General features: G+C 35.5%; 1 protein-coding gene across 1 annotated transcript in view; it reads left to right on the top strand.

Moving 5' to 3' along the window:
• Positions 1-2026, top strand: part of LOC149217951 (Inosine triphosphate pyrophosphatase family protein) — a 143123-nt gene extending 141097 nt beyond the window's left edge. Inside the window, exons 7-8 of the mRNA XM_089391454.1 lie at positions 1496-1572; positions 1694-2026. Coding sequence (XP_089247580.1) covers positions 1496-1572; positions 1694-1802 — 186 coding nt within the window. The 3' untranslated portion in view covers positions 1803-2026. The remainder of the gene's footprint in view (positions 1-1495; positions 1573-1693) is intronic.
• Positions 2027-20072: the final 18046 nt, after the last annotated feature.

Here is a 20072-nt window from a genome sequence, read left to right on the forward strand (position 1 = left end):
TATATATAGATGTTTGTCAATTCCCACGAACCATTGCGTCATTTGGTGTTCTAGCTGAGCTGACCGTTCATATCGCCATATGGTCGCGTCCATTCCAACTCATGGGGTGTGGCACAACTTGGTAAAAAATCGAGCTGACTCACCAACTCATCACGTAGATGCACCCAAGACATTACATGTCCATTGAATTGCTTATCCATTGGGTTGTCTTCACCCCAACTCACCGTTGTCCAAGTTGGCTTTGTTCGTGCCTTGTGCCATCCAGGCTAATGTTTGCCTTGTGCAAACTCATGCAACCAACATGTCATCTCGCATTGCCTTACACAAACTCATTTTGCTGAGCTAACATCTTCTGTAAGTGAGGGAAGAGAGTTTCCTTGTGTTACATGTCCAGATCGTGCACCAAGGTACTTCTACCTGCTCCCTATATAAAGATGTGACCATCCAACTTCATTTCGTCTGAGTGTGCCTTTATTCAATCAGGCCAAGTCTTGTTTGTTATTGTAACCCCAACATTCTTCCTGCCAAAGGTCTTCTGCTGATCAGGCAATGGTGCTGTGTGCCCTCTTAGCCAAAGGCCTTACATTAGGCTTTTCACTAATGTACCATGTTTTTGCCATTTACCCATTCCATTTACTGAAACAAGAACTTGGAAATGAGTTGTGAATCACATTTTTTACAGTTAACTGTGGTATTTTTGTATATTGTTAAGCATTCCACTATTGATAATGCATTGTGTTTGAAGTAAACATACAAGTGTGGGTAAACATTTTAATTTGAAATTGTAAATGTGGTGTGTGTGTTTATTCTTTTCATCAAACAAACATATGAAATCCCTTACCGAAGGTTGATTTACTGATGAACACTATTATATTAACATTGTTTTCGTGTCTAAAGAGGTCATTTTACCTTAGTTTCGCCTTCAAGAATATCTTAGCCCATATCATATGCAAACAAAGTGTTGTTGTCTTGCACATCCACAAATTTCACTTTTCTAATAACATGATGAAATTTATAGTGCATGTTCTTTGATTTTTAACTTTCTACACACTAATCAGATCTGTACTTACCTGGTGACGATTTTCATTGATGATTATACTTTTTCTTCAAAAACCTTGATGTCAGCTTGTATATAGGATTCCATTATAGGCTGTACAAATATTTTCAAGTGCTGCTTTTATGGTGGTTTCCCAGAAAAGCCACTTGGAAGGAGTTGTTACAGGTTCACTTAATTAGTGAGATGATGTATACTATTTTCATTTTTGATGATGAGATATTAGTAGTATGTATGGGTTTGTTGCATAAAATATCATCCCCAGCCAGCTATAGTTATAAGATTTGTTATAATGTAAAAAAATACTAAAGACAAGTAATATCAATGTTTAGAAAATATGATAGAAAGGATACAGTTTAGCTTAAATCATGAGTATTATAGAAATGTTAGATTGTACTGTATGTTCTCCATTTTGCTAATGGTCAACTTAAAACATGACAGGGAAAAATAGTTCCCCCTAGGGGTCCGCCTACTTTTGGGTGGGATCCTATATTTCAACCTGATGGCTACACACAGACGTAAGGCCTAGTAAACTATGTTTGTTTGATATATTGGTCCTTTATAAAATTCTGGCCCTTAGAATATTGTTATACATGAAATATGGACATGTAATTCAAAAATATATTGTATGTTGTGCAGATATGCTGAGATGCCAAAGGAAGAGAAGAATAGGATTTCACATCGTGGAAAAGCTTTGGACAAAGTGAAAGCTCACTTCGCTACTAATTACAAATCTGGTTTTGATTGAATGGAATAAATATAATAATACGAAATCCTCTTCACACATTTTGAGAGCCGGTTAACTAAAAGCATATCTGTTCTGTTTCTTTGAATTTTATCTTGAATGTTATCTATTTTGTTGTATGATTGCAAAGAAAAATGTGTTGTCAACATCGATATGCATCTTAGTAGAAATAAATCTCGTGACTTCTTATAAAAGCTGGAATTTCAATGAAATCTTATTTTTCGTCTCGTTTTCTCCCCCCTTTCTATCCGATGCATATGACAAACAATTTTGAATTTTTAAATTGCTTTTCAATTACAGGAAAACCATAGCTCCTGTTGAAATATTCATTTTTAAAATACAAACTCGTTGTTTCCGGGATTGTACTCTTTAGGAATTCCTTGCATAAAAGCATTCTTTGGTATATGAAATCATATTCAAACATACATATATCTATGTGAGATTCCCTGTTGTAGGCAATGCCATGGATCAGTAAACCCTTGTAATAAAGATGAATATTGAGAATAATAACGATGGGCAGAAAGCAAGTTTTATGATCCATGAGTTAGCAAAAGCGGAGATAATCACGATTAATGTCAATGCCATTTATGTTGGTTCCTTTTGATAAACACGCTTTCTACCTTGTTCTTTGCTGCAAAAGTGATTATCCTTATTTTGGGTATCCTAAACTATTTTGTTGGAGAATAATAACAAAAGAAAGACTAGTGCTTTTACCCATTTTGTTTATTGTCTTCTATGAAATACTTGAAGAAGCATAAGTACTAAATTACAAAATCAATGATAAAAAAAAGGTTCCAATCTAGAAGCAGCTCATTTTTCTTTGTGATGTTGAAATATGAGCGTAATAAGCAAAACGAAGATTAAGGTTAATATAGTGAGTAAAAACCACAAGAACTTGGGAAAAGCAACACTAATTGTGAGCATTTTCCTTTTATCCCTATTGATATGGTGATCTATCCTACGTAGACTAGTCATAGGAGTTTGACGATTGTGGTTCAACCACCTATCGCGCTCACAACTCAGTTTGGCAATATTAAGTTGTCCTTATTTGAATCAACCCTTGTGAGTTTACCAATGAGTGTAAATTGATGTTGATATATTGTTAATTTTTATAATATTATGTAGATTTTCACAGTTATTCATATTGTAAGATGAATTTTTGGAAAAGAATTGTGTTTGTGAATTTAGTTTGCCCAATGTTTCGAGTGGACACTCCAGCCACGCATTGTTAGTGCCATAGGGACCCCTACTCATGCCCTTGGCCGCTTCCTAGCCAAAAAGCTCCAGTCTTTTGTTGATCTACTCCCTCTTTCATTAAAGATTCCTCTGATTTCGTTTTCAAAACAAAGAAGATTCATATGTATGAGAATGACATAATGGTTAGTTTTATAGTGTCCTTGTTCACAAAGATTCATGATCCTGAGGCCATCTTAATTTTGTCTAAGCTTGTAGATTTTGAAACCCTAAACCTTATAAAATTATGTCTCTCTTCTCTTTTGATTCAAATGAATTATATATGAACAAACTAAAGGCACTACCATAGGATCCTCCTTATCACCGGTTGTGGTTAATATCTATTGGAACACTTTGAAACCTTGGCCTTAAACTCTTGGCATCTAAAGCCAAAGTGGTGGTTTCACTTTGTAAATGACACTTTTGTCATCCAGCCTCATGGCCTTTGTTTGCTTCATGAATTCCATGCCTGTCTTAATAGCATTTCTTCCCATATTCAATTCACCGTGGAAATAGAATCGAATAAATCCCTTCCCTTTCTTGATGTCCTCGTAACTTGTCTCCCCAATGGTTTGCTAACACACTAGGTTTATAGGAAGAAGACCCATACTAATAGATATATTCACGCCCTTTCTCATCATCACCCTTGCAAAAAAATTGGTGTCCTTAAGATCCTTATTTCTAGAGCCCTTAGAATTTATGATCTTTTGTTCCTTAATAAAGAAAAATTCCACCTTGCGCAAGCCTTCAAAGCCTACAGATACATGTCCTCTCAAATAAATAAAGTTTTTCATAATGCCAAAAACTATAAACGTAAAGACTTGGTACTGTCTCCCCCTAATGTTGTCATTACTTTACTTATATTAAAGGATCTATAAACAAATTGCTAAGATTTTATCTAAGAAAAATATAAAAGTTTTTTTTGAATCCTACAAAAACCTTAAACACTTATTCTGGTTTGTAAAAGATAAATCAAATACGCTGGTGTTTACCAAGTTCCTTGTTCCTGTGGTAAATCCTACATTGGTCAAATTGGTTGATCCTTTGAAGCTTGCCTTGAAGACGACATAACAAATATTGCTCATTCTTGTGGTAAATCCTACATTAGTCAAATTGGTCGATCCTTCCAAGCTCGCCTCAAAGACCACTTAACAGATATTGCCCATAATTGCATCTCTAAGTCAACGATTGTTGAGCACTCAGTCAAAACTCACCATCTTATTTGTTTTGATCAAGCTAAGATCTTAGCATATGTTCCTTATCATAATCCTCAAATCATTCGAGAAGCTCTCAAAATCAAGAAACATCCTAACAATTTCAGTGGGGAAGATGGTTATAGACTCAACTAGTCTTGGAAGCCTATTATCCATCACCTATCCCAATAATTCTTCTCTTTGGTTTGTCACCTTCTTGTTTGACCCCTCTTTGTTCGAACCTAGTTATCTTTTTCTTTAATTTCAATTGTTAATTTCTTCGATTTCCTTTTAACTTTTGTATTTATTATCATTATCCTTTCCCCCCTTTTTTCATTATTGTTTAAAAAAAATAAAAAATAAAATAAGCATTTGCATTCTAATTTTAATGATCAATTTAGAGTTTTATTTAAATTCTACAATCTAATTTTAATTGTCAATTTAAAAAAAATTAAATCATTGAATTCCGATCCTCTTTTTAAATATTTCATTTCACTATTATTCTCTAATATATATATATTTTTAAATTAAATTAAAAAAAATTAATGTGTAGATTTTTCAAAATTAATATTAATACTAAGTTTTTAAATTTTCAAGTTTATTTAAAATCTTAATTTTTGAACCCTTTACATTGCATTAAACTATATTTAATATTTTTATTTTTATTTTATTTTTAGAACTCTTGATTGATTCCTTGTTCCACTTCTTTTGATTTTCATTTCCCCTTTTCAAGAATTTTGACTCATTTTTAATAATATTTTTATTTTTTAATTAATTAATTAATTAAATTTTTATTTCCCTATTCAATTTATTCTCCTTATGGCACTTGTTCACATCATCTCATAGCTTTTTTAAATTCGAAATTGTTATTTAAATATTTTTAAATTCATTATTGTTTTTAAATTCTTCTATTTAAATTAAATTTAAAATTTAAAATTTAATATTATATAAGTCTCTTTAAAATCTTAATTTTAGGACTTTTTACTTTGCGCCATTATATATTATATATTTTCTTTTCCTATAACTCCAAACAGATTTCTTCATTTATTTTTAGTTTGTTTCTTTTTTTTCAAGAAATTTGACTCACTTCAATAATTTTTAATAATTAGTTCAATTTTTTTCATAACAACTAGTTTCCTCCCCATTCTATTTATTCTCCTCGCAACACCCATTATGATCATCTCAAAGCTTTTATGTCTTTGATGATGAGTGGTGTGTCCACTTGAAACGTTAGACAATTTAAAGTTGCAAACACGGTTCTTTGCCAAAAAATCATCTTGCAGTATTGTTAACTTGACAATGGTCATTACTACGTAATTAAAATGCTCCCTTGTGTAAGAAGATAGTTATATTGCAAGAAATAGGGTCAAAACTCAAATATAGAGATGATTCTATGAGCTAGAAGTTAGAAGATGGTTGAAATAGCATTGACTTCATGTTCCATAAATCTGGTAGGCCTATGAGAAAGAATTCAAGAGTTGATGGTTGAGAGAACATAAGCTCTAACAATGCGCACACATATTGTTGTATTCTGATTTTTCTTGTTTCCTATAAAAGTGAAAATTCTGTATCTTATTTGTTTTTTCTTCATTGGATGTTAAGATTGTGTGTCATTTTAACCCACACTTAGGACATAAACACCAGTCTTCCTAGAGTTGGGAAAACAAGAATAGAATCCATGTTTGTTATTGGTGAACATTGTGAAACATGTAGTGTATAAGAGTGAACATTAAGTACATAGAATGTGATTCACAAGTAGACTAATGGTTTGGACAAGATAAACCAATATTCCACAAGGGAGAGCTACATAGAAATCTTGAGATACAAGGTTAGAGAGGGATGAGAGGAAATCCATTGATAAATCAATGGCTCAATGTAATGAACACTCGAGTGGAAGTAAAGGATTTTAAAAACAAATTCATCAACAAGAAAATACTTCACATATTTATAGATGTGTGGAGGAGGTATTAAACCTCTCGATTTAGTTTTAAGAATATAGCAATGAGTGTATAAGTTGACCCACTTAATGTGTTGATGATCAACAAAATTCAATAAATTCTACTATAATTGTGATATAGTGTAGATTAAGAAGAAAGTGGACAATATTCCATTCAATGGAGACCTCTAAGTTGAGTTGTACTATTGACTTGCGGGGCAAAACAATTTCTATAGTAATACACAAAACTATATAGATTTCAAAGGGAAAAGGACTAGTAATGTACTAGGTCCTTGAGTACTCATGTCATAACCTTCTTTAACAGTACCCCCCTAGGAAAGGTATACAGAACCTTAAAATAACAACACACTTGGCAAAGTATAAGACAAATTATCCACAATGTTTGATGTTGCGAGCCAACATTTCAGATTTGTAGGTGGATCCATGTGAAATTTCCATGATTGTAATAAATTGGAAAATATTCTTCTAACTGATGCAATTTATTTTTCTTATGTTATTTAATTAACGACAAATAAAAAATAGCTCACCACTGTAATCTTCACAATTAAAATAAACACTGCGGAAATAAATCAGGAACTGAGAAATAGATGCACACATAAAATGACACCAATGTTTTGGACTAATGTCCCGGAAAATCCCCAAAGGGAAAACAAGTGCAGCAGATGAGGGTTTATATTTTATTATCTTTAGCAAATTAGAGAGTATAATGATTTGCTTTCCAAACACTGGCAAAGCTCTCGAAAATTTTCTCCACCACTCCACATGGTAGATCAACTTGGAAACCTTTGTTTCCCTTACAAAATCAAACTCGGTTTCCTCCAATAAATGCGCACAAAAAACGTTGCTGTGGGAAATACACACTAGCTGGAAACTGAGGTTTTGTTGATGTTGCACTCCTTTGGTGGTCTTGCACTCGTACTAGAAAACTCGCTCTGCCCTCCAGAATTGATTCCTGGCAATTAAAAAAGCGATCTGCTACCAAGGATCTGCACACTGGAGAACTCACACCCATTGGTATGACCTTCCTGTAGAAGAAATCGACCTTCCCTCTGCCTCAAGAAATATATGGAGATATCCCCTGGAATTCTCTCTGCAATTTCTACTGAAACCCTTTCACTAATGCTTTGCTGGCTCAAACACTTCCCTCGCTAAATATTGTGCATTGTGAAATTCACACTGCCTTGATCCCTTGATGCATGCTCTCACTTGATGTGTTTTTTCCAAGCCCCTTCGTCTTGCTCTTATAGTCTCTTGTGGAGTCTTCAACGACCGTGACTTAATCTCCATCGATGACTTAGATCAATTAGACTTCATCAATAGAAGTATCTAGAGCAATCTCGAACATCCTTAATTCATTACCTTTAATTTACCACTTTTCCTAAGTTCGACTTAGGAAATATTTTAATTATGGAAAATTAACTTAATTAAGGTGTTTCACAAGCATATCTCGCGAAATATTTTTTGGGTTTTGGAGATCTCATGTTCCTTAGCCGCTTAACATAATTAGAGACTAGAACATCTGTATGATGCTACTCCAAACTCCATTAAAAAACTAACACCCCCTCTTAGCGAGGAAGGTGTTATCTCTATCATACTCCTCTTCATCCTGTAGCTAGACTGACCAAACTTCTATTGTTTGAAATTTGTGATACAACTAGCTCTCACTGTCCACTAAGCTACTACACATACCCTAATTCATCTGCCACTAACTTGTAGCTGAACCAAACCTCGACCTTACATTGTTGCATCTGCATTGCTACTATCACTGCGACTATGTATTGATCTACTCAAATCCTGAAGCACTAAGCTTCCATAGGGAAGCTCCCTCTGAAGCTAGACTCCCTTTGAATCCTAATTTCTCTCACTAGAACTGCACCTGCTCCCTGCAACTCGGCAATTTACACTGCCTGTGTCACTGCAACTAGCTCTGAAACTGTCTCTTGAGTAATGAATGCAACTAGCTCTGCTACTGTCATTTGAGTGCAACCCGTTGACACTGAACCTACTTCTATGATACTATGGGCCCCCATAGCAAAGGTGATGGTGCTGTTGCAATAGATGAAATTGATCTGACTAATCTCCTTGTTGCATCTGCACTGGACCCTGCCCATCTTGACAAACTAAAGTATCAAGATCCTTCTCCACTTGGAAGTATTGTTGCTATCAGTGAAAACTCCTCCAATCTAGAGGTTAACTCATCAATCTTTGCTTGAAGCTGCTGTTTGCTCCGCCTTCTTGTCCTTCTTCCTTTGAGTACACTAGAAGACGTAGAGACCGAATTCACCACACCCGAAGCACTTGGCCTTCGACATGTCTTTCTTTTTCTTTTCTCCTCTCATCGAGCCTTGTCCCTGACTAGGACCCTTCTTCACCTTTCCCTTACTTGCAAGGGCTACGTTCTCCTCATCCTCCTCCTTTGGTCCCTTGTTGTTATTGTTGATAGTAACTTCTGCAAGACTGAGCCTCAGCTCCGCATGAGTGAAGTCACTCCATAGACGATCCCATCTAGGTAGCTATCTCGGCAATAAATGACTTGGACGAATGTACGCCACTTCTTGGTGAAACGTTAAGAGTTGTTCACACTAGCTCATTGTCTTGTGGTTTCTCCCCCACTGCCACGAGTTCATCTATGACTATATGAATTCTAGTGAGATAGGATGTAAAACTTTCTCCCTTTTGCATCTTTGTCATCCTCAACTTCTCCTTGATAATCATCTTCCCATTCTCTGATGGATTCTCGTACAACGTTATGACGACATCCCACATTTCCTTTGCAATATTCAATGATGTAACATGCAAGACAATGTGATCTCGAACCCCATCTAGGATCATCCTTTTGGCTTTGGCCATCTCCTTCTTGTAGGTCACCTGTTGTTGTGGATTTGTTGGTACGACAATGGTGTTCTCCGCATACTCCTTCAGTCCATACTCATCCAACATGAATGTCATCCTAACCTTCCATACACCAAAGTTAGAGGCTCCATCAAGTCTGTCCTGATCCCTGATCCCTGCTATGGCCATCTCTGCGAAACTCAAATATGCTAGTGGTCAATAAACTGGAACTTTATTTCTCTTTCTAACTACTAAATCTGGCCAACTTTATTACTCACACTCCACTTGGAATGCACAGATCTGATCCTGTACTGGTAGATTTGTTCTTGCACTTGCCTCCAATGTCCTTCCAGAACTTGCACTGCATGTTATTCCTTCTGGGTAGCTTGCATTGGTAACCCTGAAACTTTCACTAGATGGACTGGTAAGTCTAACTCGGTCTACTGCTGCTGGAAATCATGGATCTCCTCCCGAAAACTGGAAACTGGAAACCCACTGAGAAAACATTCATAAATTCTCTCCTCTATGTGTGTTTCTCTTCCTTCCCTGCACAGATCTGCACTGCAAAACCTTGTTGCAAATTTCTGTGCCCATATCTACTCTGCAAACTGACTGATATTCTCACTAGAAATACTTCCCGATAATACCATTTCCTTCTGCCATAGATTTGAAGCAAAATAAAATTTTTCCTCCTCCTGGATTTGGAAATCGAGTTTCTGCTCCCTTGCTATTTGCACGCTGTGTAGATCTAGACGTCGAGGCTTCAGATTTCCCTTTGAGACTACACGATTTGCTTCCTTTCGCCTCTAAGCCTTAGATTTGATCAACTCACTCTAATACCATGTGCAATTTCCATGATTGCAATAAATTGGAACTATTCTTCTAACTGATGCAGTTTATTTGTCTTCTGTTATTTAATTAAGACAAATAACAAATAGCTCACTAATGCAATCTTTATAATTAAAATAAATGTTGCGGAAAAAAATAAGTCACTGAGAAATAGATGCACATACATTAAATGACACCAATGTTTTGAACTAACGTCATCGGAAAAAACCCGAAGAAAAAACCGGTGCAATAAATGAGGGTTTACATTTTATTATCTTCATCAAATTAGAGAGTACAATGATTTGCTTTGCAAACACTAGCAAAGCTCCATTTTTTTTCCACCACTCCAAATGGTAGATCGACCTAGAAACCCTTTGTTTCCCTTGCAAAATCAAACGCATCCTCCTCTATTAAATGTGCATAAAAACGATGTTGCGGGAAATATGCACTAGCTGGAAACTGAGGTTCTGTTGATCCTGCACTCCTTTGGTGTTCCTGCACTCACTCTAGACAACTCTTTCTGCCCTTCGGAATTGATTCCTGGAAATTGGAAAAGTGCTTTGTTGCCCATATATATGCATTGGAGAAGTCACGCCCACTAGTACGACCTTCCTGCAGAAGAAATCAACATTCCCTCAGACTCAGGAAATCTGTGGAAATCTCCCCTGAAAATCTCTCTCCAATTTTTGTTGAAACCCTTTCGCTGATGCTCTGTTGGCTTAGCCTCTTCCCTTGCTAAATACTGGACACTATGAAATTCACACTACCTTGATCCCTTGATACACACTCTCATTTGATGTGGTTTTTCCAAGCCCCTTCGTCCTACTCTTATAATCTCTCGTTGAGTCTTCAACGACCATGATTTAATCTCCATCGACAACTTAGATCAATTAGACTTCATCAATAGAAGTATCTAGAGCAATATTGAACATCCTTAATTAATTACCTTTAATTTACCACTTTTCCTAAGTTAGACTTAGGAAACCTTTTAGTTATGGAAAATTAACTTAATTAAGATGTTTCACAAGCATATCTGATGAAATATTTTCTGGGTTTTGGAGATCGTGTGTTCCTTAACTTATTAGTATCATTAGAGACTATAAAACATAGATGATGCTACTCCAAGCTCCCTTCAAAAACTAACAATCCATCATCAAGACAAAGAGCCTAATGATGGCTCCACTTTGGATTGAAACATCAACTCTCAACATCAAACATTGTGGATAATTTGATATTATACTTTGCCAATTCTAACCACATAAGTCTAAAAACCATAATCAACACATGTATTAAAATTAGCATTGTTGCACATCATATCTCTAGGCCAAGCTTCAAAGCACTCTTGCACTATGCTTTAATAAGGTCCACATTATATGACAAAATCAACCATTTTGATAGTGCACAAGTTTCTTAAAACAATGAAAATAATTGTTCTACAAAATTGTGCCACAAAGAGCTCAAAACTTGTGTTCTAATGTCTTTATAAATAATTTTATGTTAATAGAATATATGTTTAGAAATATAAACATTAAAGCATGAACCATAAAAAAGATTACAAAAAATCAACATTGTTAACTAAATTATTGCAATCTACTAAAACATTATTTATACAATAAAATCGGCCTCAAGGGATCATGATAATGTTGTACATCTCTTAAGGTAAAAAATAATAACTCCACAACTCCAATGGCTAACTTCATACTTGCTTGGTTTGTAGGCCAACTTATGTTCTATAGCTCACAATGGAGTTTACAACACTATGGTTGACCAATATTTCCCTACCTAATGAATATATCATGGGCAATATAGAATTAGTAAATAGTTTTGGTTCGGTAATATGAAGCATACTATCTATTGCTTGGAAACTTTGATTGGCCCAATTGTTATGGATGAAGCACAATAGTAGGACAAGGTACATGAGATATATTCTCATCTAAGCAAGAGAAATATGAGGGATGTGGCCACCTAGATACCATGAAGGATATAACCTAATAAAGAGAAGGACATGGTCCGACAAATGATAAGAACACCAATGGAAGTATGAGACGAGGCCCCCATCTGTAGAAATTGCAAGAAATTTTCTATTGCTAATGAAATCAAACTGAAATCAAGGGACAAAAATTTCTTCTACTATTCTGCGGAAAGGAAAATGCATGATAGAAACACATGCAATAACATGCAACTATCAAAACACAAGGAACACAATGATTATAGGGAAAACCAACTGGGAAAAACCCCTCCTCTAATTTGCATTAATTCATATGGGAATATGGATCAATTACCATGTCTTGCTTCAATCCTGAAGCACACCCTACACTAAAATTCTGATCTCCTACTCACTGACCTACTCTGACCAACACTTAGCCAAAATAGGCCTCGACAATCCTCCTATTTTGTTGTGCAAATCCTGAAGGAATTGACCACCCACTCAATGTAAAAACATTGTACACTCAACTAGTATACAACAATATATAAAGTTATGCCTCTTCCCTCCACTCAACTAGGCGATTCGATTTCCATGCATCACTGGGTATATTTTTAGTATATTGATCAGTTAACTGAGAGATCAATGAGTTAACAATTGTTATAACTACTCAACTGAACTCCTACTGACTCTACTAAAGACTAGAGCTAAGTTAACTAAGTTTAACTAACAATAACCCCCCTAGATTGCTAGATTTTAGCAATCAACCCATGCAAAACTCTACTTCTAGCCTACAAACTCTAATTTACTAATTTAACTAGGAGACAAGGCCATGTCACTCTAGCTAAATGAAACTCAAGTCATCCTATTGATGTGGAAAATCGAATTTCTCCATTTGACTAAGGCACAAGTTAAATGAGGCATTTTCTTGCCACAATTCTAAGACTCCCTCTTGGCAAGAAAAGGGTTATGCACAACCCCAATCCTACTCTGTAGGAATGTACTGTAACACAACTCCCTCTCACTATTGTTGTTGCTACTGCAACAAATGCAACTGAGAAGCATCCAAAATACTGAATCAATTGTCTCTGAGCTGCAACTGTCTCCTGAGTCTCTAGCTGCTACTAACTTGCAGTTGTCGCCCAAGATCTGACTACATCAACTAACACTGACCCTTCTGCTACTGAATATTGTGGGCCCCTGTAGCAAGGGTAATGATCCATGAGAAGAGTATACTGCAATTGTTGCTTCTCTCCTATGGATCTTTCCCAAATCTTTTCATCTATGGGACTAAGGCTCTACATCATCCCACCTCATTCCTAGAGGTATAGTTGCATTCATGGAGAAATCTACCTCTAGCTTGTAGATATTTTTAATTTTAACACCGATTTTTTTTACTTGTCCAGTAGCAACATGCTTCAAATAAGCTTTCCCTTTACTGAAAAACACATCATATCCACAGTCTTCAAGTACAACTATAGAAACTAGATTCTTCTTCAGACTAGGCACACACATTACATCCTTTAGGTGAAAATGAGAGTCTGACTCCCTCTTAAAGGTGATAGTTATAATCCCTTTGGTACAATACCTTCCATCATCTCCAAGCTCTATATGTAATTGTAAGTAATTATCCTCTAGGATGTTGAAGAACTCCTTACTTCTCGTCATATGATGCAAGGCACCAAAATCTAGGTACCACTCACTCCCTCTTACTTTGCTTGCCATGCAAGAAATGAGGGTGAAATCCAACTCGAATTGTGATGCAAGAGCATCTCCTGTTGTAGGCTCCCTAGTGAATTTTCTAGTGCAAACACTTGGTTGCATAGTGTCCATACTCATGGCAGTGAAAGCATTTAATTTTACTGGGGTCTTTCTTTTTGCCATGGTTCTGGATGGACTCTGCCTCGCGTTGGGCCTTCATGCCTTTGGCCTTCTTTCCTTTTCCAACTAGAGAAAAATATTCTTCCTCATCTGCAATGGATGTGACACCATCTATAGTGTTTCTTTAGATATCCTCCTGCACCAAATCAAACCAAAATTTGTCCCAATCTGGTAGATTGTTTCTTCCATTAACTGAATCGTGATAGTTGTGCCAAGATTTCAGAAGGCCAAGGAGTGATAAACTCACAAGTTCAGATGATGGCACATTTTATCCTACTCCTCCAAGTTCATCTCGAAACTGAGTGAATATGGATAGGTACTAAGGAATGATTTCATTTTTCTGCATTTGAATGCTCCTGAGTTTATCTCGCAATTCCAATTTCCTAGCATCACTACTTTGGAACAGATCTGTGAGAGTTTTCCACATTGAAAAAGGAGTTTAATTTCCATGCAAGTTCAAAACCACATGATCTATGACACCCTCCAGAATAATGCTCATGGCTCTTGTTGTGTCTTTCTTCCACTGAGCAAGTGCTTGTACATATGATGTTGTTGGTTTTGGAATATCAGTTTGTGTATATTCCCATACTCCATTGTCATCCAGGACAACTTATATCATGTCTTTCCAAGCACAAAAATTGGAGGTTCCCTCCAATGCATACTTGACAAGCCTCAATCCATTGAAAGCCATTTTTCCTGCACTGAAAAAAACTGCACCGAAAAAATTGCAAATCGAAATTTCTTTGAGAGAATTTCTAGAACAAGGTTTCTATGTGGTATTCTAGAACTCTAATACCATGTAGAAATTGCAAGAAATTTTCTACTTCTATTGAAATCAAACTAAAACCAAGAGACAAATTTCTTCTACTATTCTGTGGAAATAAAACACATGATAGAAACCCATGCAATAACATGCAACGATCAAAACAAAAGGAACATAATGATTTTACAGGGGAACCGAACTGGAAAAACCCCTCTGTTGCTTTGCATTAATTCAGATGAGAATATGGATCAATTACAATGGCTTGCTTCAATCTTGAAGCACACCCTGCATTGAAGTTTTGATCTCCTGCTCACTAACCTTCTCTGACCAACACTTAGCCAAAATAGGCCTCAACAATCCTCCTATTTCCTTGTGCAATCCTTGAGGAAATTAGCCCCTAAAAAAAGGAGAATTCCCTATTTCCTTGCGCAAATCCTAAAGGAAATGACCACCTTCTCAATGCAAAAACACTGTGCACTCAACTAGTATTCAACAACATATAATATTATGCCTCTTCCCTCCACTCAACTAGGCAATTCAAATTCCATGCATGACTGGGTCTATTTTTAGTAAATTGATCATTTAAATGAGAGATCAGTGAGTTAACAACTATTATAACTACTCAACTGAATTCCTACTGACTCTACTAAAGACTAGAGCTCAGATAATTGAGTTTAACTAACAATAACTCCACTAGATTTCTATATTTTAACAATCAACCCATGCACAACTCTACTTCTAGCCTACAAACTCTAATTTATTGATTTAAATAGGAGACAAGGCGAAGTCACTCTAGCGAACCGCAACTCAAGTCATCTTGCTGATGTGGAAACTCGAATTTCTCCATTTGACTAAGGCACAAGTCAAATGAAGCCTTTTCTTGCTATAATTCTAACACCATCCATAAGGTTGGATTCCCATTCCTATTTCTACTTAGATGTTTCAATTCATGAAGTTCAATCCACACCCTTTTTTGTTTCAATTCATGAAGTCCATACCACACCCATTTTTTTCAATTCACGAGGCCTAAGCCATACCTTTTTTGGTTGTCAATTGCTAAAAGGCATCATTTTCCTACTCAATAGCTTACTAGCCTTGAACTCTATAAGGTTCGTTATATTTATAAGCAACGTGGTCATGTTTGACCAATTATTCCTTGCACTCTCCATGAAATTTGGTATGCGCTTAATTACCTAGTGATAATCTTGATTTTAATGGCCGTTTTTCACGAAGTCAAACTTTTCCTAATGGTCTTTCCCAAATCAATAATTTATGCCATATGAACAGTTGCACAAGATTGAGCTTGTGCAAAATCTTCGTGCAATAGAAATTTTTCTTATGTCAGAGATAACATAGTTGCAATGGGGTTACACATTTTATTGTCTACTCATGTCACTTCTACAATTGCATATTTCTACTTTTAGCTTTTGCAATACCATATCTTGTGCCAAATGGATTTCCATTACATTTCTTAATGGAAGAGCATTTTGTTTCATACCTAAAAGGTTTCTAAAATTTTTGAACTCATATTTCCTCGTCATGGTGAAGTTGTTATGGCTTTAGGAAAATGCACAATTGCCTCAAGTAATGAACTTGACTATTTATGTGCTCGCTTCTTGGATGAAGTATTGCATTTCTTGCTTACTAAATTACTCTTTAGTTATCACATAATAGAGTTGTCATATTTTCCTACATAACTCCAATATCATCGATAGTTCTAAGCCAAAATCCTCCACATGCAACATTCAACACATTGTCATACTCTCCATGTTGAAGGCAAAACAACAATTTGATGTTTCTCATTGCCCTAACTAATCAACACTTAATCCAACATGGAACTCATAGAAAGATGTGAGTTTTATGTTATATGCACCTCTAACCCTATTGAGATATTTGTATGCAATCACCATAATTCCATAGGGCCAACTTGGTTTTCCTTTTATGTATCAAAATATTTTTTAAGCAATCTTTCATTGCCTAATTTATGGCCTTGCCAAATATTTGACATTATGCCAACAAGATAATTGACATCTTACCAAGTTATAGTTAGATATATTGAACTCCCCACCATTTGTTTGTAAGTATCTTACATCATGTGTGGTCAATGTCATCCCATGATCCATTCAAGTGTCTATAGTTTTACCATATTGCATTCTAAATTTCTTGAGAAAGTTACTGGGATATTTAATTTGAGATAGAGATGCTCTCGTATATTCATCAAACTTCCATCATGACAAGGTACTGGTGTCACTCCTAAAGGTTTTTCATTTCAAAAGTTTGCAACATATCCCTTTTCAAGTAGGTTATTACTTCCTATGAATATCAAAGCCTCAAATAAAGTATTATTGGAAATAACCCACCACTTTGATTGTCATTCACGTACTTGTATGGGGTAGAGTTTTTCTTGTCAAACACAATTTTTTTGAAATATTCACACTCATGGAAACTGACATGAATGTAGTGCATAAAATAACATAAGAATCCAAAATAAATTTAATGTACACCAAACATGAGTCTAGAACATAGCTCCCAAAGAGACAATAATGATGAGTTTCACATTAACTACTTATTCATTAGGAGAAGCTCCTCTAAGTAATTGAAGCACTTTCTTCAAGGCATATAGTGCCTTTTGCAATTTGTGTACAAGATGTTTCTTTCTAGGTTACACAAAAATTGATGGCTTCTCATGTAAACTTTATTGATTCACCTACAAAAGAAAGTGATTTTCACATCCATTTGGTGCATTGTTCATCCACAATGAATTGCAAGAGCTAACACAATTCATTTGTTGTTCATCTTGTCTATTAATGTGAAGGCTTATTTGTAACCAATAACATCTTTTTGCATATAATCGTTAGCTACCAATCTTTCCTTGTATTCATCGAGTGTGCTATTTGATTTATACATAATATTGTAAACCCATTTGCACTCTATCGCCTTCTTATATTAAGGTATATTTGTGAGATCTAAAGTTTGATTTTTTTGAATAAAATCAATCCATATCTGCATAGTTCTGTACCAATCTTCCTTCTCAAGAACTTCTTCAAAAACACTTAGAGATCTTTATGTTGAGATTTGCCAGAGTCAACATGAAAATCGTTGAACTAAATCTCACTAAAATTCTAAAAGGGCATCCTCACAAGTGCACTATATACAATGCAAATCCAAGCACAAGTGAGTTGTAAAATATAAATGCACAAGTGCACCCAATAGGAAATGTTAATCATGAGGAAAATACTAAATAGAAGTGTCCTTAGTGTTATCACATTTTATATAATGGATCAAAGATCACAAGAAGATATGACGCAAATGACATCTTGAGCTATGTATTTACACACCACTAAAGTGAGGCCTCCTCCCAAAATGGGTTATGGGCCCACATAACAAGGGAACACATCCTAAGAGTGTTATTCAATCTATACATGTCAATTTTTACTAGGTTAACCTTAACCACAAATATAGAATACAATAAATGAAATAAAATATGGCCTTAACCATGATTACAATTACATAATGATACATATGAATGCACCATGGCCATATGTACAACTTGCACAAATTGATTCCAACATCCCCCAAGTTGAACAACATGCCACAAAGAGAAGCTATTGCAATACAAGATTATTGAATTTTCTTGCACTTTTAATGTTGAGGGAGGGCCATTCACGCTCTTGAACTCCACATCACTTCATAAATCTATTAATATCATCAAATTACTATTGAAGCTGAGATTTAAAGAGATTATATGGGAAACTATATAGTTCAGTGACGACATTTGGAAACTAAAAGTAAGTAATGGCTTGTGGTGGAGAAGATTCCTCTTGATAGTGTTCAAATGGGCCAGCAAGAAACTATGTAGCATCAAATTCTTCTTCAAAAATTAACAATTTGAGCAAGAGGTCCCTGAGGTGGAGGAAATTTCCGTTGATAGCACATAGATGGACCAATGAGAAACTTTATTACATTAACAAGAGTCAATAGGTCTCTTAGTTATAGGACTTGATCTATCTAAATGGAGAGTAATTGGTGTGGGTGAATATTGTAAATTGTCTCCATATTCATTACCGAGCAATAGAGTTGAATTTTAAAGAGTATATAAAATAGGCGAGAAGTCCTTTGCAACATGAGGATTTGATCAGCCACTAGCAAGAGCATTTCCATATGAAACATGAGGATTGGATGAGCCATTGGCAAGATTATTGTCATTTACAACATGAGAATTATATGAGCCATTAATGACAATATATTGAATAAGTGAAAAAACAATTGAAAAAGGAAGATGTGATATTTCATTAATAGGGCCCTCATCAATCATAGGTGATCTATAAACTGTCGTGGATATTCCATTGGACAATTCATCACAATAGATCTGATACAACTATATTTCAAAATTTGAAATCTACACTATTAGAGTTCTATTTCTCTTTATATTTCTGGATATGTAGCTCATTGTTAATTGTGTATGCATGCCAATTAAAATTATGCAAAAAATAGAGAACAATGAAATAAAAACTCACAAAACATGATTTGACACAGGATATGACCTGGGAAACCCTTTCGGGAGAAAACCTAGCTGGAAGGTGAGGTTGCTCTGCTCTCTTTCTCTGAATAGAAAATGGTTATGAGTACAAAGAAGTATGGCCTATGTCCTGTGGGATTCTATAGTAAAAAAATAACCTCTGTGTGCTCTATGTCCTATCCTTCGGATATATTTTCTCATCTATGGAACAAATGCACTCAAAATAATATAACCCCTTTTCCCCCTATTGGCCTAGTTATAACACAACGTGATAGCCTACTAGTGGTTAGGTTCGACTACGTCAACAGTTCTTAACCAAACTTACAATATGGACTCTTCTAGAGTCTTATTCATCATAATCACATGTCTAGCCCCTTTTTTAGGAATAATGGGGGCTAACGTGGCATCCTCTCGAATTATGGTGATGAAAATAGGAAGGCCAACTTCTGAGTGGCATAAATTTTACACATAGACTTCAATTGACGAGATTCTTGTGACATTTGAAAGGTCTTTGTGTGTATAATATGAAATAAAGTTGCAACACTAAATCGAAAAATATTTACCTCTAAAAAACGTTATTTGATGCCTCAAAATGCTCCCGGAAGGTTTCAGACCCTAATTTTCCAAATTGGGTCCTGTTGGTAAAAATGGTCCTATGAGTTGATTCCTAAACTTTTTCCACTCTAAAAGCATCAAGTTGGATGAAAAACAATATAATGATCCATTACAAATCACACCTCCCCATTTTGTGAGACTTTTGGTCCCCAAAATAGTCTATTGAATGAGGCGAAGAAATTTTTCCTCCACTTTCTCTCGAGTGTACCATTTAGCTTTCCCTGGAAGTTGTCCTTTCAACCCAATCTACTAAAGGTCATATCCCTTATAGTTCTGGACCTCTTCTGTAAAATTGTATGTTCTGTCAACTTTGCATGAGCATCTGGTGCACAATCCTCTAGTGAAGGTAGGAATTGTTCCTCTTCCTGATCTAGCATGGAAGGTTCATGGAGTTTCAATTTCTCTACATTCACAACTGAGTAAATGTGCATATATGGTGGTAGACCGAGTTAGTAGGAATTATTACCCACCTTTTCTAGTATCTTGAAGGGATTACACCATAGAGCCTTGATTCTCTTACCAAGACCT

Source organism: Pinus tabuliformis, chromosome 1_1, assembly GCF_031772625.1.
Source record: "Pinus tabuliformis cultivar Carrire ecotype Pingquan chromosome 1_1, CPIR1, whole genome shotgun sequence".
In the NCBI taxonomy this organism is placed as follows: domain Eukaryota; kingdom Viridiplantae; phylum Streptophyta; class Pinopsida; order Pinales; family Pinaceae; genus Pinus; species Pinus tabuliformis.